The 25,740-nt window shown below is 39.7% G+C and overlaps 1 protein-coding gene across 4 annotated transcripts in view; it reads right to left on the bottom strand.

Moving 5' to 3' along the window:
• Positions 1-6,630: 6,630 nt before the first annotated feature.
• Positions 6,631-25,740, bottom strand: part of mef2ca (myocyte enhancer factor 2ca) — a 31,448-nt gene continuing 12,338 nt past the window's right edge. Inside the window, exons 3-11 of one of the 4 annotated variants that reach the window (XM_074690189.1) lie at positions 23,701-23,904; positions 13,337-13,480; positions 13,054-13,243; positions 12,912-12,956; positions 12,366-12,532; positions 12,243-12,266; positions 11,918-12,047; positions 11,709-11,832; positions 6,631-11,589 (exon numbers count right to left, since the gene is read on the bottom strand). In XM_074690189.1, the coding sequence (XP_074546290.1) occupies positions 11,238-11,589; positions 11,709-11,832; positions 11,918-12,047; positions 12,243-12,266; positions 12,366-12,532; positions 12,912-12,956; positions 13,054-13,243; positions 13,337-13,480; positions 23,701-23,904 (1,380 nt within the window). In that variant the 3' untranslated portion in view covers positions 6,631-11,237. Of the gene's footprint in view, positions 11,590-11,708; positions 11,833-11,917; positions 12,048-12,242; positions 12,267-12,365; positions 12,533-12,911; positions 12,957-13,053; positions 13,247-13,336; positions 13,481-23,700; positions 23,905-25,740 lie in introns of all 4 variants that reach the window. The other 3 variants (XM_074690188.1, XM_074690191.1, XM_074690190.1) reach the window with 3 other exon arrangements.

Consider the following 25,740-nt stretch of genomic DNA (forward strand, 5'->3'; position numbering starts at 1 on the left):
AAACAACACATGCAATAATTTAGATGGAAGGAAAACCAAGTTAGTGCGACAACAGTGCTACAAGATATTCGGCTGCAGGTGGTGCCTTTAAGTGCAAGTTTTTTGTTTTATTGTTTTTTTCATTTTTTGGGGGGAGGGCTACAATAATCAACAAGCCAACAAACTACAACTAATTGCTGCAACAGTATATCTCAATCCTCAGCAAAATTCAGTAATTAGTGCTAAAAAATCACAAGAGCTGAGTCTTAGACCTAATGACTCATTCTACCCCTGAGGGCAAAGGGGAGAAGGGTCAGCTTAAGTGCACAAGTGTTCCCTGAACAGATACGTTTTCAGACATCTCTTAAAAGTAGAAAGGGACTCTGCGGATCGTACAGAGTTATGTAATTCATTTCAACCATCCATCCCCCGTTGACATTGTTTCCTTCTCATTTTGTTCTTCTCATTGTCACTTAATTCTTCCTTGTGATAAATGCCTAAAATCAGTAAAAAGAGCAGAAAATTATCTTGGTTTTTGGCAGTAAAATGCCCTCTTACAGGACAGCATCAGGTTTAAACCAGGCTTTTGGGTAAGGTGTACAGCTGGCTCAGCGCCTTTCTGAGTCTTCTGTCCCTTTTCATATGTTTTTTTTTTATTTTTTTTTTATGCAAGATCTCCTTTCGTGGAGCCAAAGACTTTTTGAAGTGTAGGATTCTGTAATAATTGCTAAAACGTCTTACAAGATAGAAGATTTTGTGGTTATAGACAGAAAAAAAAGTTTTTGTAGACACTGACAAACATACACATGCTGGTATGTGTTTTGCATTGACTGAGATGACATGAAACTGGTTTGTAAATGTCTGCTTGGTACTGTTTCCGTCATCTCATGAGCTTTAGGACTCACTTCATGATTCTGATCTTGGTCGTATCATTCTCTTTACTCATCTTTTGCATGTTTTAAGAGTTTTATTTGTACTGTCATGTAAATGCATGATGTGAAATCCTCTCCTTGTCCTGTAAATAAGCACACAAACATACAGAGACATGTCAACGAGCAGATAGAGTGATTCTCTCTACACAGACTGAACGTATGACTAATCCTCCCTCTCTGCACACATTTCTCCTTCCTCTGCTTGCTCCCAGTGTTACCTTGACTCTTCCATACACAACACTCAAATACCAAGACACACACACACACACACACACACACACACACACACACACACACACACACACACACACACACACACACACACACACACACACACACACACACACACACACACACACACACACACACACACACTGAAGTGATGAGAGGTCACATGAACAATGTTTTGGCTTCTTCTTTACGGGCTGCGTCTGTCCGGCTGATAAACACAAACTGGTTTGAACTGGTTGGAGAAACAGGCAGCGTGCACATACGGACAGACAGATCTGCAGACAGACAGTTTTCAGAGACCTTGTTCAGCTGCCATGAAGGATAAAAGCTTGTTTGATAGCACAGACAGGCAGGGAAGGTGTTGTTTTGTTTCCTGGTTCTGTGAATATCAAGAATGAGACTCTGGAACATGATCCTTGAGAAGGTGTTTAAAAATAACAGACACACAAACATATGAACAAAAGTGGGCCCAATCTGTCAGTGAGATCAGCTTTAACCTCATTTTCCCCAAAAAGACAAAAAAATGTGACACAAAGATGAGGAACCTTCAGAGACACATGGTTCCAAGGTGCAGGTCATTTAGTGAAACTTGTGCACCACACCTTTCAGCTGTTAGTGTTTAAACTGTGAAGCAGGCGCAGTAAAAGTCTATTATCTGTTGCATCACTCAAGTCCTGCACAGAGAGTCTCATGCAAGCTGCACAAAAACTTCACACGGCCATATTTCATGTTAAAAACATCATCTGCTGTGACGTAAAGCTCGGGAGCGGGAGAAACATGTTCTTTAGGCTTCCAGAATCTGGGTCACACGTCTTACACGAGCTGTTTGACAGATTTCTTCAACCTGCAGCAGAACGAGCCACCATGACTGTAAACCATCAACAAATACAAAGGTCAGCTGAATGTTCTAGTTTTTGTCCCTGACTAAATCAGCCAGTTATTCAACATCACAGAGAGGATCCCTGCAAAGACAAAATGAAAGGAGGTCATACATGTGTTTATATATGTATGTATGGGTGTGTCTTTGTATGTATGTATGTATGTATGTATGTATGTATGTATGTATGAATGTATGTATGTATGTATGTATGTATGTATGTATGTATGTATGTATGTATGTATGAATGTATGTATGTATGTATGTATGTATGTATGTATGTATGTGTGCATGTATGTGTGTATAAGTGTATGTATGTGTGCATTTATGTGTGTATGTACATATGTATGTATGTATGTATGTATGTATTTACTTATGTATGTATGTATGTATGTATGTATGTGTGCATTTATGTATGTATGTATGTATGTATGTGTGCATTTATGTATTTATGTATGTATGAATGTATGTTTGTATGTATTTATGTATGTATTTATGTATGTATTTTGAGTGCATGTGGGTATGTATGTATGGGTGCATATGTGAATGTGTGTCTATGTACGTATGTATGTATGTATGTATGTATGTATGTATGTATGATTGTATGTTTGTCTGTATTTATGTATGTATGTGTGCATGTGTGTGTGTATGTATGTATGTATGAATGTATCTATGTATGTGTGCATTTATGTATGTATGTATGTATATATGTATTTATGTATGTATTTATATGTGCATGTGTGCATGTGTGTCGATGTATGTATGTATGTATGTATGTATATGTTTGTGTGCATGTGTGTATGTATGTAAAGGTGTTCGTCTATGTATGTATGTATGTATTTATTTATGCATGTGTGCATGTGTGTATGTATGTATGGGTGTGTCTATGTATGTATGTATGTATGAATGTATATTTGTATGTGTGGATGTATGTATGTATGTATGTAAGTATGTTTGCATGTGTGTATGTATGGGTATGTGTCTATGTTTGTATGTATGTTTGTATGTATGTATGTATTTATGTTATGTATGTATGTATGCATGCATGTATGTATGTAGTGACATATATAAATGAACATATTTTTCAATGTACACAGATATCTATGCGTCTTTTATTTATACACAGATAAACACAAATGTGTTTAAATTTTTTATTTAAACCGATCTTTGTATGTGGATATTTATTTGTACGTGTATGTGTTACATACACGTCTTCATAAATACTCATAAATATTTGTTTGCATATGTATGGATGTATGCACATAGGTTTATATGTATGTCTGCATACACATATACATATTTGAGTCTATATATTTATGTTAGTTTGCATGTTTCTATGTAAATATTTACATAGGTTTGTATAAAGTTTGTACCTGTATGAATCTTTACATACATATTAAATGTATGTGTTTTTGGATTAATGAATGAACATATATATTTTTTAGTTAAATGTGAATAAATATGCTTACTTACTTGAAGAATGGTCAAACATTGGGTCCACCTTTTGGTATTTTTCTAACTATTCTGAATTTTACCAAAAATAACATGAAAAATGCTGAAAAACATACTTTGCCCCCCCCCCCCCCCCCCCCCCCCGGTTGTTTTAGTCTGAACAGGAACCTGTTATTGGTTGGGATCCATCCTGTTATACACTTTGAATAACAACCAGAGCCTGTCAGGGACATGGTGAATATTTTTGTGTGTAATTTGGGCTTTCTAAAGTTTACTTTAAAGTTTTCGCATGTTTTTCCAAACTGCACATACACTTGATGAACACGCACGTTGATGCTCACGCTGCAAACACACACACGTGTGCATGGCACTTTAATGGTATGTGGGCCGAGGGCCAGTTCTCAGGCTGTCCTTGATGACTTCTAAACACAGCTTAGGATTGGCTGCTTTGCTCAAACAGCCCACAGAAAGCTTTATTCTAATCAAACCCAAACTGTGTGAGCAGCAAACAGTCTTATTTATCTGTTTACAGACACTGTATTTCACACAGCAGCTTCTTCAGAAAGTAAAACGCTCGCCCTTTATTTCGGCATCCCGTCCATGTGCACACAGCGAGCCAACAATCTATGGACATTACTGAGACTGCCAAAACCAAACCCGAGCTGTCTGCGTTCATATCAAAGCTCTGAGATGTAATTTATGAGAGGTTTGTACTTTAAAACCTCCTTCCTCTGCACGTTGAGTGAAAGATAAACCACAGCTGCAGCAGGGACCAAAACAAGACAAGCAGCAGAGTAAAAAAGTTTGGTGACCTCTCAGAAGTTTCCATGATACTCTGCACAAGTTCTGTTCAGGTAAAGAGGAGCTCTAGCTAAGTATGCCCTCAAAAATTAAACCCAGGATCTGCTTCACTGTCAAGCAGGGTTTTGCTTGAGGTGTGTTTAAAGAAAACAGTGTGGGTTGTAAAAAGTCAAAGGAAGCTCCAAAAAAAGTTAAAAACGTTCTCTCTACATTTTTGATGCATTTTTGTAGTCTTTTGTTTTTTTTTTCAAAACAGTAAAAAAATAATTAAAAAAAAAAAAAAAAAAAGCAAATATATTTTAACTTGTCAAGAATGAAACAGCTACTTTACCACCAGGGGGCAGAGTGAAAAAGGTTCAATCAGGTCACTAAGACACTGAACACCATAATGTTGATATTTATTGATTTAAACTTTAAAAAAATGAGGTCAACTGACAGCTTAAAATATTCTGACACAGACTCAATCATCACAAGTTTGTGACAACGGCTAATCTAAGCTTTTAGTAATTTTACAAATACAAATCCCAGGTATAGATTTCTGTATTGTCTTTGGTACATCTTTTCAGATTTTTATACCATATCTTTGATGTTTTGATGAGCAGATTAAAGATATCTATGTGTTCCTCTTCTAGGCTGCCCTGTGATATCTATTTAATGATACGTCCCGCCTCAATTAATCTAAGGGTTGTTGCAGTCTTTGGCTCCCCCAGGTGGTCACTCTGTGGCTTTGGTGGACCTGCTGCTTGAAACTTCTGCTCTTTATTTGGTTGTCTACATATTTGAAAATCACATATGAAAAACAAACAAACAAACAAACAAACAAAATAACACATTGGATTTGCATTTAAAAAAAGGTTTAAGTCCATGTTAATGATTTAAATCCATTCTTCGCAGTGTCTTTATCTGGAAATTAGAGAAACATACTTTGAAATATGGACATATGGGTTTATTGTCACACAAATGTTGCTGCACCAGTGTAGTCTACAGAAGTAAGTGAAAATTGTCCCATCACTGTGACCAGGTATGTTTTAAATTGTTTTAGCAAATTAAAACTCTGTAACTCTCTCTCTAAGGAGCTGGAAGCAATGTTTCACATATTTTTCCCTGTTGAAATTAGCAAGTAAATTCAAATTCAAAAAAGTGTTGTGCAGTTATTCTGAGAAAACTTTGATCATAAGCTGATGTCCTTTGATTTCAGGTCAGGATTGAGACTTCTCTGGAGTCTCAGGTCTGTGACTCTCACTGTTTCTTTCAGGTCCTGTATGAGTGAAAACTTGTTTTTCCCTGTGATTTTGAGGTTTGACAGGAAAAAGTGCAAACCAGAGGATGTGTTATTATAATTTTTTTTAAATCAGTGTCTCAGGTCTCATTCAAACACCCTAAATTGATTCAATTTAAGCTCTGATGGCTTTTGTGATGCAACTGCACCTTCATGCTTAGCTCAAGGCTGTTCGCTAAAACTCAAAGTGCTTCAGTGAAATTTCATTCAATTGGACAAAAACAACAGAATACCTCTTGACCTCTCCCCTGAGTTATCTGGGAATTTTTCAAAGTGTTTTTCTGAGGTGCTATTTTCCATCACAGCAGCGTGCTAAAAATGTAGGGACGAGAAGGCGATTAAAAAACAAAATAACATACAAACATACAATTTAAAAATTACTTGTGTTTGGTGCATGCACCTTGACAGAGTGAGAAACAGCTGCATCTTAATGAAAAACATTATACAAACCCACAGTTTTGCATGGTGGAAAATAAAGTATTTCCTGATATATTTATCGAAGCTCCTGAAATATTTTTTATCTTTGAGGTGAGTTGCAAATATTTTTTGTATTTTTTTAAGGGGATATATTTTCTCCAACTTCTTTGCTTCAGTTTCTTTCTGAGAAATAACATTTTTTTTTCCTGCAGGATTCCTGCACACTTATTAGATTAAATTTAAGACTTTTCAATAGACCTAAATATATAGTAAATATATGTTTTTTTGCATAGCAGAACAAGGAGTAATTGACTTATCTAAATATAAATTCAAAATTTAAAAGCTGATCACGTTTGAAAATCATGACATAGTCCTTATTTGCTCCTGCCAGTCATCAAAGAAATATGAGAACCTTGCTTTGAAAACAAAAGCCAATACATGGTAGACAGCTTGAACTCTAAATGGTCACAGGGACAACTAAATGTGAGAAAAGGACTACAGAAAATGTTTCAACAGAAATGAGACAGTGTTGATCAACTGTTTTAAGGCACTTAATTTTGAAATTCAGTGTAAGATAGATAAAAACTGGGAAAGTGGAAAAACATCATGACACCATATTTCTTTTCTCTCTAAAACAAACAAGAGTGGCTGTGTGAGGATGGAATAAAGACAGAGACACAGAGAGATTTGTAACAGAGCCTGTATATTTTGTATATTTTTGAATATTTTTCTGCAAAATACAAATACTAGCACATTGGTGAGTGAGGGACTTTCTGTACATGATGTGTGACTGCGACAACAGTTTGATTTTATTCTGAGAAACATTGTCTCCAAAGCGGCGACAAAGGCCAGCTTATGCCGCTAACAATCTCTTTTTGAGAATCTCACACTCGTTGTTTTTCTGGAGCGTGTAAAAGGGGGAGTTTAAATTTACAGCACAGAGAACATCTACTGATGTCTCCAAATAAGAATTGGATCATTCTTTAGTTTCCAGGCAGTTACTCGTTACAGAATCAAACCAAAAACACAAGAAACAGGCTATTTCACACTTTGGTTAGTCAACACTCCACCTGTCAGCTTCACCCGCTTACAGTCGACTCCACCAGGGCTGGAGGTCGAGCTCCTGGCTCTCCTGCCCCCCCTGTGGCTCAGACTGGGCGGGAGACAGAGTGCAGAAAAATACAAGTGGGCTCTGCCCTTCAACACACCTAACTAAAGGCAGCTAGTGCAGCTAACAGGGGCTGATGGGAGAATTGAACCGCTAACAGGGGGACTAACAGACTGTGGCTGAGGGTCTTAACTCCAAATATACAGTTTTAAAACCAAAATATTCAAATGTGAACGACCCTCAGACACCAAACCGTCTGCTGCTGATAGAAAACTGAGGCTGTCAGAGTCCGTCCAGAGCGTTTAGTGTCAGAGTAGCTGAGGCACAAGTTCTCCCACGGGTCTGCAACGACTTAGTGGTTATACAGCACGGATGTAGCAGAGGAAAGAAATTAAAAGATCTACACAAATCACAAGTCACAAGTCAAATAAATAAACCTCTGAGCTACCAAACTTCAGAGTTGATGTTTTGAAAAAAGGACTTTTTACTCCACAAAAGTGTAAAATTTGATTAATGTTCAGGCTTCAGGGGGTTTCTACTTTCCACAAGTCATTTTTTAGCTTTCAATACAAAGATCTGGCGATTAAAACAATAAAAACCTTAGATGAATAAATTTTAAAGTGAACTCAAAATGCTACTAGCAGCACTTTGGAGGCTGGGAAGCTTCAATTTGAGCTAAAATCCTCAATCCAGTTTAATAAAGCAGCTAAAATGACAGCAGATTCTTGGAAAGCTGTTTTTAAATGTTTGAATGCGTTTGACAAACTTTTGGAAATGTGTTTTACACATAATCACTTCAAAAAAAGTGTCTAACAGAATTGGATATTACAAGTTTTGTGTGGCTAAATTAAAAACGAATTAAATTTGTTGAAACAGACTCAGATTGTTTTCATTTGAAAGTCCAAACCGAGCTGGAACCTCAGGTTTTTGAAAATGAAGTCCATGTAAAAGTCCCAAAAGCTGCAGTTCTGTGACTGTCCACTAGAGGCTAGTCCCAAAAGTGGCACATCTTCAACAAAGCCTCATTTTAAACATGTTCAGGTAAAAAGGTAATTTTGGCTTCTTTTCCTCATTCGTTTCTTTGCAAACACTGATCAGGGCAGTTACATTTTTGTTATAACTCACTTGTTTTGATCATTTTAAGGCTCAGGGTTGAGTATAATTTGGCATAGTGTGGGTGGGGCTGAGTTGTAGCTGTCCCCCACAAGAGTTTATTTTTAAATTGATGGTATCAGCGTGCTTTGGTAAACCCACTGCTGTTTCTTTGACCACAAAGTCGCTGCAGAGTCAGACGTGTGTTGTGCTTTTGTCCTCCATGCTCTGTGATTGTCTGTGGTTGAACTCTGACACCAGCTGAACAGGAAACTTTAAACCGACCTAAAATCTCCCTGAATGTTTCATAGAAAACGTCTCTGCTTCTTAAATTACTGTTTTCTTATTAAATAGAGCTGCAGACATCAACAATATCAATTTGATACAATAAGGAATTCAAAAACACAAACACTATAAACTCTGTGCAGCAAAGCATCACTGTCCTGTTGGATATGGCTTTAAGGAGTGCAATCCTCACACAAGCTTTCAGCACATGCTCCACCTCTATCCACCTCTCCCTCTGTCTCTTTCTGTGCGTCACACCATCAGAAAAATCTGTTCTTCATGAAGTTATAACAACAAAAGCTTTGTCCACTTGTTTCAGAGGAAAACAACATCAGCCGTTTGATTTTGTATGGAAGCAAAGGAAGGCAAAATGATTTAAATCTTTCGAAATGAAATGTAACCAAAAATTTGAAAAACAATCAAACCTTCATTAGTTAAAGGCTTTTGATTTGAATTGAAGCTGTTTCACTTCTACTCTCTAAAGCCCAAGAAGCATAAAATTCTAATCACTTAAAAGCTTTTTGAGTAAATTTAAGTTTTATTTTGACTCTGGGAATCTTTTTTTTTTCATTAGGCAGGAACATCATGACACCATGTTAAAATATTTATCATTCAAATACAGAAATCATGTTTTAAGGTGATATACTTTGAAACTAATGATGCCAAAGTTCAGAAGTATGAAAATTCATTTTTTAAATTAAGATTTTTTAAGAGTCATTGTTTAATTTATTTTATAATTTATGTAATGAACATTTACACATTCAGGAGTGGTTAAAAAGTTTTTGTGTTTCCTCTTTACCATCGCAACTTTTTTTTATTTTTCTAAATTCATCTCGTTTTTTTTTCTTTTTCTTTTATTTTCTTTTATTTTTTTTATGTCTTTTAAAAACAAAATAACTTTGCTTGGTGGTTCGAGTTTTGGACAGTAAAGTACCTAAGGGCTTTTAGATATTTTGGTTTGAGTTATTCAAAAATTTTGAATCATTTTTGAATCAATTTTCAACCTTGATACCTTTAGAAATCTGAAAATATTTTTATTTTTGTCACTCAAAGACTTTGAAAACCTTTTTAAAATAAAGTTTTGAGTGTGTCTGAGTTTTGGATTGTTAACAGATCTTTCTGACTGTTTTAAGGCTTTAAGATGATATTTTTTTTGTTCAAAAGATTTCAAAGTGTTAAACCTTCTTTTGCTTCCATACGTTCTGAAAGTTATTCCCTCATTCCATCAAATGTTTTCACATCAAGTGAAATTCTTCCAAAGCTTCTTTCCTCTGCAACCTGTTGCATATCCCTTCTTCACCTCTCTGAAACCTTCTCCCTATCTTCTTTCCTTTACCAGATCCTTTTCATCCTCCTTTCACTGAACTTCCTCTGATTCCATTTATTTTTGACACTCTTGACCTTCCATACATTCATATTGAAATGTGCTAAAAGTTTTAAAATGTTGAACCTGCAACACGGCGTGGACGGAGCGCTCCGCCTCGGCACGCCTGCTCCCAAACTCACCAGTAGCTTCACGTTCAGAGTACCAGACTTCTTCACTTTTTGTTAGTTTGCATACATGTGTGCACAGACTCAGTGTGCATGTAACATATTTGATATTTACGTATATTCCCCCGCCCCCGAACACACACACAAAACAAGCGGTACATGTATGGACTACCAGGCTGTGAGCGTATGAGTTTGACCCAAAAATGAGTTTATCAAACTGCTGAAAGTCAACACCTCTGACTCAAGGGAGCAGATCTTTGCGTTAAGTTGATTTTTTTTTTACTTTTCATCTTTCCTGTACAAGCTGGCAGAGATCTGACTAAAATAACTACTTAGATACTGTTTTTGAATAATTAGTGTCATGCAACTTCTTTGCTGGAGGTTTGTTTTCCTTTTGCTTCCAGACCAGTTTGATAAAGCCTACAGCCTCCTTGCATGCTGCACTTCCTGTGCACTCTTTATTAGACCAGCGCTCCATGTAGACAGCTCACCTGAAATAAGGAGTGTATGTAAGAGAGGTGTTTGCAAGTTAGACAGCATGCAGGAGTTTTGTGCACATCATTTGGAGGGTGGTGCAAGAGTTGCCTCACAGCAATAAGGGTCCTGGTTAGGGTCTTAACCTTTCTATACAGTTTGCATGTTCCCCTCCTGCAGGCATGGCTTCCCTCATTATCCAAACATGCTCTTAATTGTGAATTTGAATGTGATGAGCTCAGTTTTTCTAATCTAAATATAATTCACACATTTTTTCTGCATATTTCCAACAACCTAGATATAAACCAAACTTATTTTTAATATTTTGATTTGATATTGATTGCTTTTGCTCTTATTTTGAGTAGTTTTGATGCAGTTTTAGGATTTGTCTTATTTCACACGCTCCTCTCTGCAGCCTTAAAGCCGCTCTGAACCCCCTCATGTGTGACGTACATAAGCATGATTCCTGTTTATAGAAGCATCCGTGAGGTGGATGTCTCTGACTTTTTTTCCTGCTCTGAACAGGTCTTATTTTTAGAATTTAGCATACTTGTACTTTGCATTTAGCCTAGTTTTCTTTCCTCTTTGAATGATTTCCATCGGTTGTGAATCTTTTAGCAGTTTGATAAACCCTGATCTTTGTCTGTCAGGCGCCTCTTTCTTTAAACGCAGACCGTCTGTCTGCCTGCTCTCAGGTACACGTTACACATTAGCACACCCACTCAGTACAGAAGAATATGATAATAATAATAATAATAATAATAACACTATAAGGTAACTTTGCTAAGCCCCTCCCCCTCTAGCTGCAGGCCCCGCCAATCATGTGGCCCACCCCTCCGATAGCCTCATCCTCTTCACTGATGGACTGTGCCGCTCGTCTTGATTGGACAGGGGCCGCAGGAGGAAGTTGTCACTGCCGTGATGATCCTCGCGCTCCTCGCTGCCTTCATACGAGCTGCCGCAGCTGGATGCCGCACTGTCGCCAGGCGAGCGGCCTGACTCGGTGAGACCCCGGCCTGCGGCGGAAGAGTATCCCGAGAGGCCGCCTCCCCCTCCTCCGAGTCCAGCTCCCATCATGCTGCGGTCTCTCGGAGGAGAGGCGGGCTCAGATTTGATGTGGAGGTGCTGGTGAGCGGACGGGAGGTTCAGGTTCGAATTCTGACACAAGTTCCTGAAAAATAAGCCCAAGAAAGGTCAGGTACGTGACATAAGAGACCTGAGACCTAACTTTAAACCCCTTCCCTTTTAGTCTAGAATCTCTGCAGCTGATGACCCTCAGTTTCTGCTCACCCCATGTGTCCCAGCGCTGAGTGCTGCAGGTTCTGGATCTGCTGCTGCTGCCAGCTCGTCATAGACCCAAGACCAGAACCTCCAAACCCGGACACTGAGGAGAGGTCACCGCCCAGGGAGAACTCTGACACACAAACACACACTCTCAGTCACCTGATGGTCAATAAAATGAGTCTGTGGTGTGTGTGTCTCTGCTCTGCTGTGCTCACCTGTGCCATAGGAGGAGGAGAGATTGGATGGATACCCTCCCATCCCCTGACCCGGCAGAGTCTGAGCAGAGAGGGAGACGGCCGGAGTGGAGAGGGTCTGAGCCGTCTGAGAGTGATTTATTCTCTGGTTCTGAAACACAAAGAGACAGTTCATCAGAGGCCGCAGAAATCGTCCTTCAAGCAAAAAGATGCCTGCACAAACATGTCTCTAAACAAAGTCTAAAAAGACAGATGGAGAGACCAATGCACCACAAAACAAGACAAAATAAAACAGACATGAACATATAACTCCTACACTTTGTCTCACAGATAAATAAATACTCACCAGCATGAGATCAAAATCTTCACACTGCAGCGTTAAAGCACAGAGTGTCCGTGGATGAATAACATGTAAACATGCGGTGAAGGTCAACAGGTGACAGAGGATCAAAAAGGTGAGAGGACTTACGATGGTGGGCATGTTGCTGCACTTGTTGGACGGAGGCATCAGGGTCCTCAGGTCGGGTTTCCGGCTCATGTTCATGTGAGGAGGACTCTTCTCCTGCAGGTTCTTTGAGACGCCTCCAGGAGAGAGGAGGCCAGGGGAGGTGCAGTGACTGCTGTAGCTGCCGTTCACTGAGGAGGAGGGGAGAAAATATAAATTAATATAAGAAGAATTTTATTTACTGCACTTATTTAAATTTACCAAAAGCATACAAATTTGCAACTTGCAAATTTGGGGCATGTGAAAGTTTTTACAACAAATTTGGGAAAAGTTGACTTTGAGTTTGCTCCTTTTTATCGCCCAATTTTGAGATTTTATTCATCGCAGAATATTTCTCTTCTCCTGTCAGCTCCTTTTCTCTTTCCCATACTGGCTCTCTTAAGCCTTTTATCTTTCCTCTCTTTATAAGACAGAGTAAAATGTTGAATGTTGACATTTTTACTTGTCACTGTTGTCTTATTTAATTCTTATTCAGAGACGTCAAAGAATAAAAATAAACATCAGACGTACCAACGCTGGAGACCACCGTGCCCGGCAGCTCTGATCCCATCAGCCCTGAACACACACACACAGAAATAAAAACACACACAGTCAGAGAACACACGGATCAGACTCTGCACTGTGTTTCTGGATTATCTTCCTATTTACACACCTGCGTTTCCAGCGCTGGAGGGTCTCTGGGGGGACATGCTGTTCCTCTGCAGAGATGGGTGTGTGTGTGAGACGGGCAGCACGTTATGGTTGTTGAGGCCGCAGCCAACGGCGGGGTGAGAGTAGAGCAGACCGCCGGGGTTACTGCCTGGGAGGGAGACCCCCATGTCGTAGTTAGAGGGAGGCAGACCCTGCTGGATGAGGATCACCAGGTTAACACCCTCACACAGGACTTTAAGGGTTAATTACTGAAACCAAACCTGAGTGTGTGTGTGTGTACTCACGCAGATCCTCTGTCGGTTGATCATTAGGTCGATGTCTTCGTTGATTTTTCGGTATTTATCTTCAGACTCGGGGCTCTGACCGGCTGAGTCGTCAGCCTCAATGTCGGGGCTGTCGCAGCCGTTTAAACCTTTTTTACGCAGAGTCTGTTTATGGGGAGACACACACACACCGACAAATCAGGATTGAACATCAAGATCAAAACTCACTGTCAACCGGCTTCAGAGCTGAACATAATAATCTGATTACTGGTCAGTCAATCTGGAGGAAACTCACGACACGACGTCAACATTTTTTTGTCCAAAACAACAAAAACAGCAAACAAACAGCCCTTAATGTGTGTGCCTGCCCTTTAAATCAAAGATGCAATGGCTCTTTCAACCACAAGAGGGTGCCATCTGAGCAGACTTCACAAAACTACTGATCCATCAACTTCTTAAGTCAAACTGTACAGATTCATCAAACACAAGATGTACAGTCAGAAAGTAAAGAAACATCTAAGCAGAGCTTTATAAAAACAATATGAGTGTCATAAATATTTAAAGTCTGTAAATCTCATTAAGTGAAGTGAGGTAACTGTAGAAACGTCGGACATGTTGGTTCAGACGAGGATTCATCTCAGTGTTGTGAAATCTTTGAATCAGGTATCAGGTGATTACAACACATTTATACTTACGTAACCTCTGTCCCTGCGTGTTTTTACGCTCTTTGACTTTCATTTTCTGCAGTTTGTCAATTGCAAGTTTTGAAGAGACACACACATTTTCTTTAACCAGAAACAAATATGGAAATCAGTTTTGAGATCTAGTGTTGGTGTGGTTTAATAAAAAGTCAATTGGGATTCAATAAAAATGAACAAAACATATCCAGGATGTTTCAAAACATGAAAAACAACATGGTTTCTATTGTTCCTCCTTTTTTTATAAGTGTTTATGTTTTTTGTACTTTGATCTCAAGTTTGTAACTTTTTCTAATAAATTTGCCATTTTTAGAATTTGAAACGTGTTTTTTTCTCTTACAACTTGCAGCTTGAATTTCAGTCTTGCAAATTAGCCATTTTAGTTCAATATCAAATTGTCAACTCTTTTCTTTATAAACATGACGGTACTCTCTAGATTTGCTTTTCTTCAAGATTTTATAACTTTACACACAAGTTCTTGGCTTCATAATCTCACAAATTGGCAACTTTCTTGTTTTTTTTTTTCTCCAAATTTCAGATTTTCTACTTTATGTCCAGTTTGAATTTAATTTCATGAGTTTGTTCATAACTTCTTTCCCACTTCTTTCAATACAAAAGTTTGCCATTTTATCTCTCTATTTTATTTTTTTTATTTTATTTTATCTATCTCCATTTGCAAAAAAATAAATAAATTATTTATATATATATATATATATATATATATATATATATATATATATATATATATATATATATATATATATAGCCAGTTAAGTTTTACAATGAAAGAATATGAATAAATAAATAATAACACATTTAAAAAACAAAAACAAAACAAAACAAAACAAAACAAAAAAAATATATACGACAAAAGCATACACAATATGTTATAGGGAGGTCCAGGGAGTGAAATGCATTACGTTTATGATTTTAACTAAAAGTTTTTATCCAGCTAATCACAAAACTGGGAATTAAAAATTGAAAAGTTTGTCATTTTATCTCTTTTATGACTTCTAAGCACAAGTTTGCAGTTTTGATCAAAGAATATCACTCTTTGGCCAAGGCTTGTATTTTTTCCCTAACTGTTGCCGTAATATTCTGTCTGGACTAAGGTGTTTGTGGTTTTGTGTTGATGCTGTTTAATAAAAAGTCAGTTTGGATCCAACACAAACTCCTGCGACTAAATTTAACACAAACAAATCATCCAATCACAGCAGCACTGAACACAAGCTCCTAAATTCGGCTCGGCAGATTGAATGTTTTGTTTTTGAGACTGAAGGTTTGAAACCAAGGCTGCATCGTCTGTTTCTGTTTTTAAAGAGGCATCAAACTCTTTGACATTTTTGGATACTTTTTGGGGTACCAGAGTTTTTCTTGACTTTATAAATTTGACTCTAAACTGAGTTTAAACCACAGAGCTCCTTCCTAAACTGAGCGTCTGTGTGTGTTGTACAGTATGTGGTTTGGCCCTCAGTCTCCTGCTTCAGCACTTCACAGCCCATTAGTCCAGTCTGTCACCGGATAACTGCAACACACACACACATGCACACACACACTGGGCTCAGTGGTTGGCCCAGTGCAGCTATCCCACTCATCCCAGTCATGTCCACCTGTTTGTCTGTGGAGAGAAGGAGTGGGGGTCTGCAGGGAAAGAAGAGAGGTGGGGGGGCGAGGGTGAGGCAGCCGCCACCAATACTCGCCTGGCGACCGGAGCAATGGCCGTAGAAGGCTATTTTTTGCTCCGTGGCGGAGACTCTCGTCACTCCCATCCCTCCCTCGCAATCTGTCAATCTGGCTCGTCTATTAAAACATAAAACCGACTCCAGCAGCCCACTTTCCCCTCTTCAAACACACACACACACACACACATACACTCTCTCCTCCAGAAGACGCCCACTGCTTCCTTTCTCAATAAAAGAAACAGAGCTGGTGTGGGTAACCTCCTGGATGCATCCTGGAATAGATCCTTTAAACCTACGTTATCTGAAGTGTTTGAACACGTCTCTGCAGCAGAAATAAAACAAATATCATCATCTTTAAATAAATCATTCAACACTTTACTGACATCACTCCATGTCCAACATTTACTCTCTTTAGCTTGAGGAAACAAGGATTTTCTTTCATTCTTTTCACAACCTCACACTCAGATGAATGTGATGAAAAAGAGCAAAGTGTTCCAACGTAAACGTTTGAGCTGAGCATCTTAAAACCCTGCTGGAGTAGATGATCTTTGTGCTGCCGGTCAGGAATGTGTGTGTCGGGGTGTGTGTGTGGCAGGTGGTTTGAACAGCTTCCTGGAGACAGCTGAGGAGGGAGGGAGGAAGATGCCATAATATCTCCACCACCCCCTCCGTCCATCCTGCTCCTCCCAAACCCGTCCACACCTCCGCCCTCTGGGCTGCACTTTTCCATCGATTCCCTTTTTTCTGTTTTTACACTTTCAGGTCCTTCTACCGCACTCTTTTCCGTGGGTGGTCTCCTCCTCCTCCTCCTCCACCTTCTTCACCACATCTGAAGATGCTCTGAGGAGTACATGTGTGCAGCAGTGTACTCACACCACTCTGAGTAAACACAGCGCTGAGAGGAAAAGTCCTGCAGGCACAGTTTGAAGCCTCTGTATGTGAAAGTGATCGATCTGAATCTGAAGATCCTAATCTGCTAAAATGACTCTCTTTAACCTAATCTGTAGAGCTGAATGGAGATTAATTTATGACTGATGGTAGCAGACTCACACACTGAACCTATATAAAGCTCTCAAACTGACTCATTAAATGTAAGAGCTGTTTTGGCTCTTGAAGGGGGTTACTTCCAGATCCAGCACAATCGTATTTTTTAACCTGCTTTGAATTTTACTTTCTATTAAAACCATTCACAGGGGGTTGGACTGTTAGATAGAGCGTAGCTAGAGCTAACTGTTAAGCCCCTTAGAGGTGAGGGGTTTCTAAAAGCCCCAAACAGCTTGGAGTGGAGAAACAGAGGACTGAGTGCTCCCCAGTCTAAAGCATGAAGACGGCAGAGATGGAAACATGTTTGTACTTCAAAACGAGCCAGTTGATCGAGGACTTTGAGCGGGATGCATGCTTCTCAAACTGCTTTAGATCATCATTAAATACTGATCTAGTGAGGAGATTATCACACATATACATATACCAGGACTTCTGTGTTAGAACAGCTGTTGTTTGGAAAATGGCGTCACAAAACAGCTTGAAACTACTGTTGAAACAAAACTGTGTAGCTATTAGGGATGGGTACCTAATTAGGTGCTTTTATAGGTGCCGATCAAATTCTGTCCTCAAGTACCGGGTCCCAATTCATGTAAAATGAAAAGGTACCATGTTTGGGTACCCAAATGCTTTCTTGTTACTGTGAGGGAGTGGAAGAGTAGGGGATTTTCCATGCAGGACATGAACACAGCATTGCAAGGATACATTGAAAAATGAATATGTGAAGTTGAAAAATTTTGAGATTTTATTAAACTAATTTTTATGATTTACCACATTAACACAAAAAAGTACCTGAAAATTGGCACTGTTGAGTACTGATACCAATTGCTAGGTACCGCATCGTTTGAAATGTGAAAGGTACCCATCCTTAGTAGCTATTACGTAGCTGACTCACCTAATGAAGCGCATCTTGGTAGGCATCTTGCTTACATGCTGCCTACCAAGAAGAGCATGGTTGGCTGTGGAAAGGCAAAAAGGATCAGGCTTTACAGCCAGGACAAACCTGTAACAAACTGTACTGATCCATACTGGACCTCTTCGTGGAAACTGGGTTTCAGACCCTTAGTCCGACAGTTAAAATGCATGTTGTGGAGGATAGTTCCTATGGTCTAAGGCCTAAAGACAGTGAATATACATTTTTACCACAGTGTCAACAGGTAGCAGTGAAATGTGGCAGATTATTTTTTGTGAAATGTGGCAGATTATGAGGTTTTTGATGAATATAATAAGGTATCTAACTCTCTCTTCCTCCAGCCTAGAAACAAATAAGAGGGTTTGAGATTAATTCAAGTAAAAATGAGTACAATCTCAAGCATGTTTTTGATGTAAACCAAGTAACAGGAAGTAAACATCAAGCTTCCATAAAACCTGAGTCAAATTTATTTCTTAGAAGAAGAAGAAGAAGAAGAAGAAGAAGAAGAAGAAGAAGAAGAAGAAGAAGAAGAAGAAGAAGGATGTGGAGGTAGAGGGGAACTCAAGCTCAGTTACTCAGCCTGAAGTTGCTTCTCTTCCTCCTCCTTATTTTCCTCCAGCGGCTCACACAGTCATACACTCACACTCATCCAGCAGGCAAACCACACTCACACACACACACACACACACACACACACAAATACTCAGCCCCGTCATGTCTATTCTTAGCCGTGTACCGGGCTATTTTTAGACCACTACCGGTTTCCAGCCATTTAGATGGGAGGGATCGCAGCCAACACAAAGGAACTGGACTAACTCTGTGAGCATATGTGAGCGTCACAGTGTGTGTGTGTGTGTGTGTGTGTGTGTGTGTATGTGTGAGTGCGTGACTACTAAATCTTCATCTGTTTCTAATCTGAAACACACAGACTCACACACACACACACACACACACACACACACACACACACACACACACACACACACACACACACACACACACATTCGAAGCGGCAAAATAAGGTTAACAGAGCAAAAGTGAGGAATGCAGAACTCCTCTGGTTTAAAAATAGCAGCAAAGTTCCCAGGCTCAATGAACAAATACAATAAGCTGATAGTTATCATGTAGCACACACACCCACACACCCACACACACACACACACACACACACACACACACACACACACACACACACACACACACACACACACACACACACACACACACACACGGTGGGGGCAACATGCCAACACGCCACATGAGGGGGAAAAAAAAGATGACCAAAACAAAGGAGCCTCTCTTCGGCTGAATTCCTTTCTGACCGTTTTTTCATTGGGTCGAGTTTTTTCACAGCTTTGTGCTCTTACTATCCACACTCCTAACACTCCAGATACAAAAACACACACACACTCACACACACGAAAGCTCTTAAATTTGCTTTTTTTTAATCCATTCTGTCATTATTCTAGCTGAGAAATCAAAGTTTCCTTTCCCAGCTCCTCATTGGAGAAGTTTTTCTTCACGTTACGTGGTGGAAAGTTGAACATGTTTGACTCGCAGACTGAGTCATGAAACAAAAAGCAGTCTGAAGACGTCACTGTGGGGTTTGGGGAACTGTTACAGACATCGAACACGATGTTTGTACATTCTAAAGACACTGATGGAGTTTGTTTTAAAGGAGATATAAGAGGTTAAAACTTCATCACAGCTTTCTGATCTCTGATCTGTCTGCACTACTACAAGAAACTTACTTTGGTAAGAGCAGGCGTTAGCCTGTCTGCGCACAAATACTTAATAACGACTGAAGTTCTACCATGATAGCACATGCCTGCAGCTTCAGGACCCTGAATCTGGGACTGTGCTTCTAAGACCCTCGTGTTATTGTAACAAATCAAATATTTTAAGAGTATAGTGACTCTCCTACCTTTGTCAATGACTGGATGGCTGGAATACACATAACAGGTCAATCAGAAAACCGACAGATGAACAAAATAAAGCCCAAGACTCTTAAATTTTTTGATGTTTATAAAATGTGTCTACATATAGTCACATAATTCTGTTTTCTAAATGAATCTGTCTCCACTTTTGCTGTTTTTGTTTATAGTTTTACAATAAGAGCCAATGCATTTGGATGTGCATAAGTGAAATTGTTCACTAGCCAAGTACACGTAGATTCTTATGTCGGCTCAGGAGTATTTTTTTAGTGTCGTGCAAGTCCAGTTTGGGTTTGGAAAAGGGAAATTTCCCCTAGAATGAGATCCTGAATCTGCAGCCGGAGGGTGTGCAGTCACAGGCCACTCATAAGAACAGCCCCATAGAAAGTGTGAAAAGTTTTAGAAAAAAAAAAACTTCGGAAAAAATGACAAAAACAATTGTCATCCTACGATGCTAGATGGATCACTCAATACTTCAGAAAATCCAAGAGACACATGGTAATGGTACACCGCTAAAAGGTGCTATGAGGAGAATCTGTTTTCAATTGGAGATCCTCGCCACCTTCTGGCCTGGAGTCTCACGCACACTGTCGTCAAAATGTGACTTTTAGTCAGACGTGTGTTTGTTCTGGAATAATTTTTCTTTGTTCAAGTCAACTTTTGACTGGATGCAACGCAATGAGATAAGGTATTTATCAACAGTTACGTGGAGCCGTTGTCTGAAACGTGACAACAAGCAAACATAAGTTTGTACCGTACGTCAGTAGCTGGCTACATGTGGCGTTACTAGCAGCCCAGTGCTATGACATATCAGAAGGCTAACGTGACAACAAGCAAACTGTCAGTTTGTACAGTAGTTTAGTGGCCATCCGCATGTTGGCAACTGACAGTCCAATGCTGTGATTCGTGTCAGTAATGTGCAATGTTAGTGAATCATGATCATGTCCTGCCAGTCTACCAAGCCGAGCTAACGTAACCTCACTCTTCATTTTATTGATAGACTCTTAAGTTTGAACAGACCCCTGCAGAATAACTGCTGACTGTGGGTTGGATTGAGCATCATCAAAATCAGCTCAGCCCTTTTAGCCTTTAGCTTGGGCTCTATCACTTTCCCTTTCAGCTTTCTCCTGCTCCTCTGTCCTTTTTCTGTCTGACAGTTCGGCTCCAGTGTCCACCATCTCTACCAAAACACAGATCTTGCTTCTCACTACTAAACTTTGTCAGCCAGTGTGGTGTTGCCATAGAGACCTAGATGTGCAGTAAATCAATCCGGTCTTGCTCGACCTGATCGGGAACTTACGAAGAAGCTATGAGGTAGCATTTCTAAATAACCTTCATTGGTGCTGATAATCTCATTTTAAAGTGTGGATTATGAACAGGCATATATCTAGAAGGTAGACCTTTTCAAGATCACTTTCAAACACAGCCCTTTTAAACGACGTGCATCTGCACAAAAGCGTTTCTCAATGGCAAACTGGGCTGGGATTTCACAGGATCCATGTAGTGCCAGTTTACAACAGAGGGGGCGTTTTGAGCCACTGTTGACTGTTGACTGTGTTTTTCAGTCAAGTTCATTCTGTAATATTTTGAGGTATGACTCTAATCTGCCCTTCCATGTAGCCTCTGTGGATTGTCAAAAGTCTGAGGCAGGGAGAGCACACCTCCCCTCTCTTTCATATACAAACATGAGAAGCTAAGGCAGGGAAGCTAATCACAAAAAATCTTTAAAATGAAAGTCAAACAGGATTTGGCCATAGAGAAAAAGCCAGGCTAGCCTTTTCCCTCTGCTTCCAGCCGCTATGTTAAGCTAAGCTAACCTCATTCTGCCTCCAGCTTCAAACTCCACGCACAGACTTCAGATTTCTGTTTTCTGTAGATCAAAGCCACAAACTGTTAAAATGCTGAACTCTTCTTTTAAGAAAACTTTCTTCCTCTCTGGCTCAGCGTCTGGGACCTTGGCACGCCGTCGTGCCATGTGTTGTTGTTTTACCCTCTGAGGTTACACATGTTTCTCAAAGACTTCTATCCCTCTCATCCTCCATTCAGAGAGCCGCAGATTAAACCTGCTGCGCTGGCAAAGAATCCAAAGTCAGGAGCTGACACGGGAATCACTGCAGGCATGTGTGACAAGTAGAGTCCTTTAGGACGTTTGAGACCTCAGAAAACACTGAAGAGTAGTTTTTAAGAGATTCAAGTTTCGCAGAGTTTCTATCTTACGCTTTTATCCACTTTCGCGAACAAAAATTCCCAAAATTATTTCTTTTTTGACATGTGCAATCACCTGTTTCTTAACTTTGGGGTTACTCCTGTTATATTTGGGGAATTCAGTGGGATTAAAACCTAGCTAAAGGAACAAAACACAGTCAAGTGTGTAAGCAACAGACTAAAATGTGCCACCAAATGCGCCAAAATACTAAGACAAATCTGCAAAATAGCGTCAGTATTACAAGTTTACTGCAAACAAAGAGAAGGACTGGATTTCTGCAAGAGTTTGCAAGAGTTAAGTGCACTTGAGTGTTTTTTTTTTGCCCCTCCTTAAAGTCTAAGAAGACAGGGACAAAAGACAGACATTCACCTGAACTCATAAAAAGGAAGTAAAGAGTGTAAATGTGACAGGAGGAGATTGTGGATGCTGTAATTGACAGTAAGTAACCCGGCTGGTTTGCACCGTGGGGATCCTCTGCAAAGATGAGGAGGAGGCCGCTCGGCAGATTAGAGTAACGAGCTAAACGGGATTGCAGCAGATTATGTGGGATTACAGAGGAAGTAAGCCTGGTTCTGACGGGGCTGGCCAAGAGTCCATGTGGTCAGCCGCGTGGAGGGAAAAGCTCAGGTAGGGACACACATACAGGACGAACATGTGCTCACACAAACACACACTGAGCTGATGTTTACTTTAAAGGTCAGCAGACGTGTCTCATCGTCCATGACCAGGCTGAAGTGTGTGACCTGATCATTAATGGACCAAAAAGCTTTTATCAAAAATATAAAAGATGACTCACAAGGGACTCAAGAATGAATGTTACGCTCCTCTTCTTCGTCTGTGCAGCAGCAGCAGCAGACTCTGCCTGATCTTTGACTCCTCACAGCTTAAGTTTGACCTTGTTGACATGTCGTGCTTAGCCTCAGTCCACAGTGTGTGCGTGTGTGTGTGTGTGTGTGTGCGTGTGTGTGTGTGTTAGCATGTGTCCAAACAGGCATACACTTGCTATTGTGTTCTCCTGAAGCTGTTACATAAGTGGAGACAGACCAAGGTTCAGGTTGGTGCAAAGCCTGAGAGTAAAGCTGCTGCAGACGCACATCAACACAGCTGAGGATGAAGCTGTGCATCTAAAACTTCATCTATGGTTCAATAAATAGGTCAAGCATGATTAATTAAACAACGGACAAAATAATATGATGCATCTTAATTTGTAGTTTTAAGTTGATTCTTCAAACTCGTTGCATTTTTGACATTCATAGATTTTACCTCCAAAGAAGCTTTACACTAACTCGCAAAAAACAGACAACAGAAGCAATACTTGATACACCAGTTTTTGATAGCTGGAAAACAACTTGTAACTTCTGTTGCTGTTGTTTAGTGTGCATACAATGTTTTTATCTCCGTCTTGTTGAGCCTGATTAACTGGTACAGATGTTGACGCAGTAGCCAATGCTGAATCCTACTGGCCGTAAAGTTCTCTTATCTCTAAAAAAAAAAAATAAAAAAAAAAACCCTCCTAAACCCAACACAAGATTTCGCAACACAATAAAGCTCAATCTACAGGAATACAATAGATTTCCCAGCATGCCTGCAACAAGTGATGTTAAACATCCTTGTTAAGATGCAAAAACAGTCTAATAAGCAAGATACATCAAAAACATTCAGTGTTTGAAAGAAGAGAAAAAAGTAGCTTTGAAACTCAAGAACCTACAACGACAGCTACAAATATCTTGCTATTTTTCCAACCAAATGGTCCAAAAAGCTGGAGATATTCTACCATCAAGCAGAAATCCCCCCAAAAATTTGAAACCTTAAGTTTGTTGACCTGGCTTCATCCACGATTGACTGATCACTTCATCAAATGTAGCAGCTCTAATGCCAGTTTCTTTATGTGTTTGCCGTATATTTACTCACGTCCACGATGTCTGAGTTAGTCCTGCTCTCATGTGGCTCGTTGTACTCGGTGTATTTGAGCAGAACTTTGTCCATGTCGGTGCTGGCGTACTGGAACAGCTTGTTGGTGCTGTTGAAGATGATGAGGGCGATCTCACAGTCACAGAGCACGCTCAGCTCGTATGCCTTCTTCATCAGACCGAACTTACGCTTAGTGAAGGTCACCTGGAGAGGAAAGAGACAGGGCTTCATCAGTGCTGACTTAGTTTTTCCTCTAGATCTCAACATGTATGGTTTTCGGAGGAGACAACTAACTGACTTATACCATCTTCTGACTTTACCTGGAGGTTACAGTTACTTTTTTGGAGAAAAAAGATTGATGACCATCGCACATGTCTTATAGCTCCACCTAGATGGCAAAATGTATGGCTTTAAGTGAAATAACCTGGAAAATGCCTTGAAGTTTGGTTTATGATCCCTTTTTTGTAGGAATATAATTGCTGGAATCGTAGTATTTCAGATAAGATGGTAAATCACGTTCAATATATCCATCCATTATCTGTAATGGTTGTCCCATTCAGGATGACTGGAGGGTGGAGCCTAGCCTGTCCTTGAGCAGACATCACCTTAGAAAGGCTGCTAGTCCATCACAAAGCCAATATGTAGAGACAGACAACCTTTCATGCATGCACTCACACTTAGGAGGAAGTAGGAAAGGGATCGATCCACCTGGAAAGCATGTTTGTTTGTTGGAGGACGCCTGGGGAGAACCCGTACAGGGATTCGAACCAGGAACCTTCTCATTTTGAGACAACACTGCTAACCATGGAACAGTTGTGAATTCACGTGCTAACTGTAAAAGATATGGACATAACCTGAGTGACGTCTCGGTCCAGGTCATGATTTTTGATGCATATTCATTATGTCTTCAAAAATCAAACTGTCATTTAATGTTTTTTGACCAGCTCAACATGTCCTCTTGTCAGTTGATACAATTACGCTCCTAATTATACAAAAAGAGACTGTTTGACTAACTGTTGTCATGAAAAGTACAAAGGCCTGATAGTTCTTGTAAAAGGCTCTAAAGGGGTCACCGTGACTTTTCAAGGTAGCCTCAAGTGGACACTTGCGGAACTGCAGCTTTTTTTTTTTTTTTTTTGCACTTCTGGATTTGCTTTGTTAACCAGCAACGGAGGTTCCTGCTTGATTAAACCTGTTCATATTCTTGCATCCCCAAAATCCATTGTCTAATCTCCTGATCCTGCTCTGGGATACACCGTAGATTGATCGCCAGTCATCAAAGGGCTGACATACAGAAAAAAACAACCATCCATCCATCTACACACATTTGCCCCAGTTAAACTAATCTCCTGCTTCAATTTAATATTTACAAAGTAAATAGATGACAGTTAGCATTCTGATTTAGCATTTAGCTCCAGTAATCCAACCTCACACTTTAAACTCAACTCTTCCTGAAGTTGGAGGTGTTTTGTCAGCGCTCCCAGGCTTCCATTAGTTCCCTTTTATTTTTATACCATATGAGGAAAAAGCAGCGCAGACCATTAAAATCAAACGGCACTTAAACAGCATTACCACACATTAATAATGTAACTAAAAGCACACCTGGTGTTCACTGTAATGGATTGCACAATTCATGGAAGTTGTAAGAGTCTGGAAATTGATTTTAACTATAAAAAAGTAATCAATGTCTGCCCGAGGAAAAGCAGAGTGGGTACTGAGAGGAGGATGTCTTTCACCTTTGGTTCATAACTGAGATTAAAAAGAAGGAGGTCAATTTGAAAATGGGTGCATGTGTTTTTGTTTAAGATAAACACAAAGGGTCAAAGTTGCACAATCTCACCTCTTGTTTGACCTTTTTTAAGGGAATTTGCTAAAAGCTTTTAAAACTTGGGTGCTATAAATCTGTCACCGTAAAAATGAAACTTAAACTTTGGAACACATTCGAGTCCGGTTGTGATAAACTAAAAACACTTGTACGTTTCTTTATACACATGCACCAGTCTAACAGTAGAGGACTACTATGAGGTCACTCCTGCCCTG

Source organism: Halichoeres trimaculatus, unplaced genomic scaffold (assembly GCF_033239565.1).
Source record: "Halichoeres trimaculatus isolate MK-OKI-2021-1 unplaced genomic scaffold, fHalTri1.1 fHalTri1_scaffold_16, whole genome shotgun sequence".
NCBI lineage: Eukaryota > Metazoa > Chordata > Actinopteri > Labriformes > Labridae > Halichoeres > Halichoeres trimaculatus.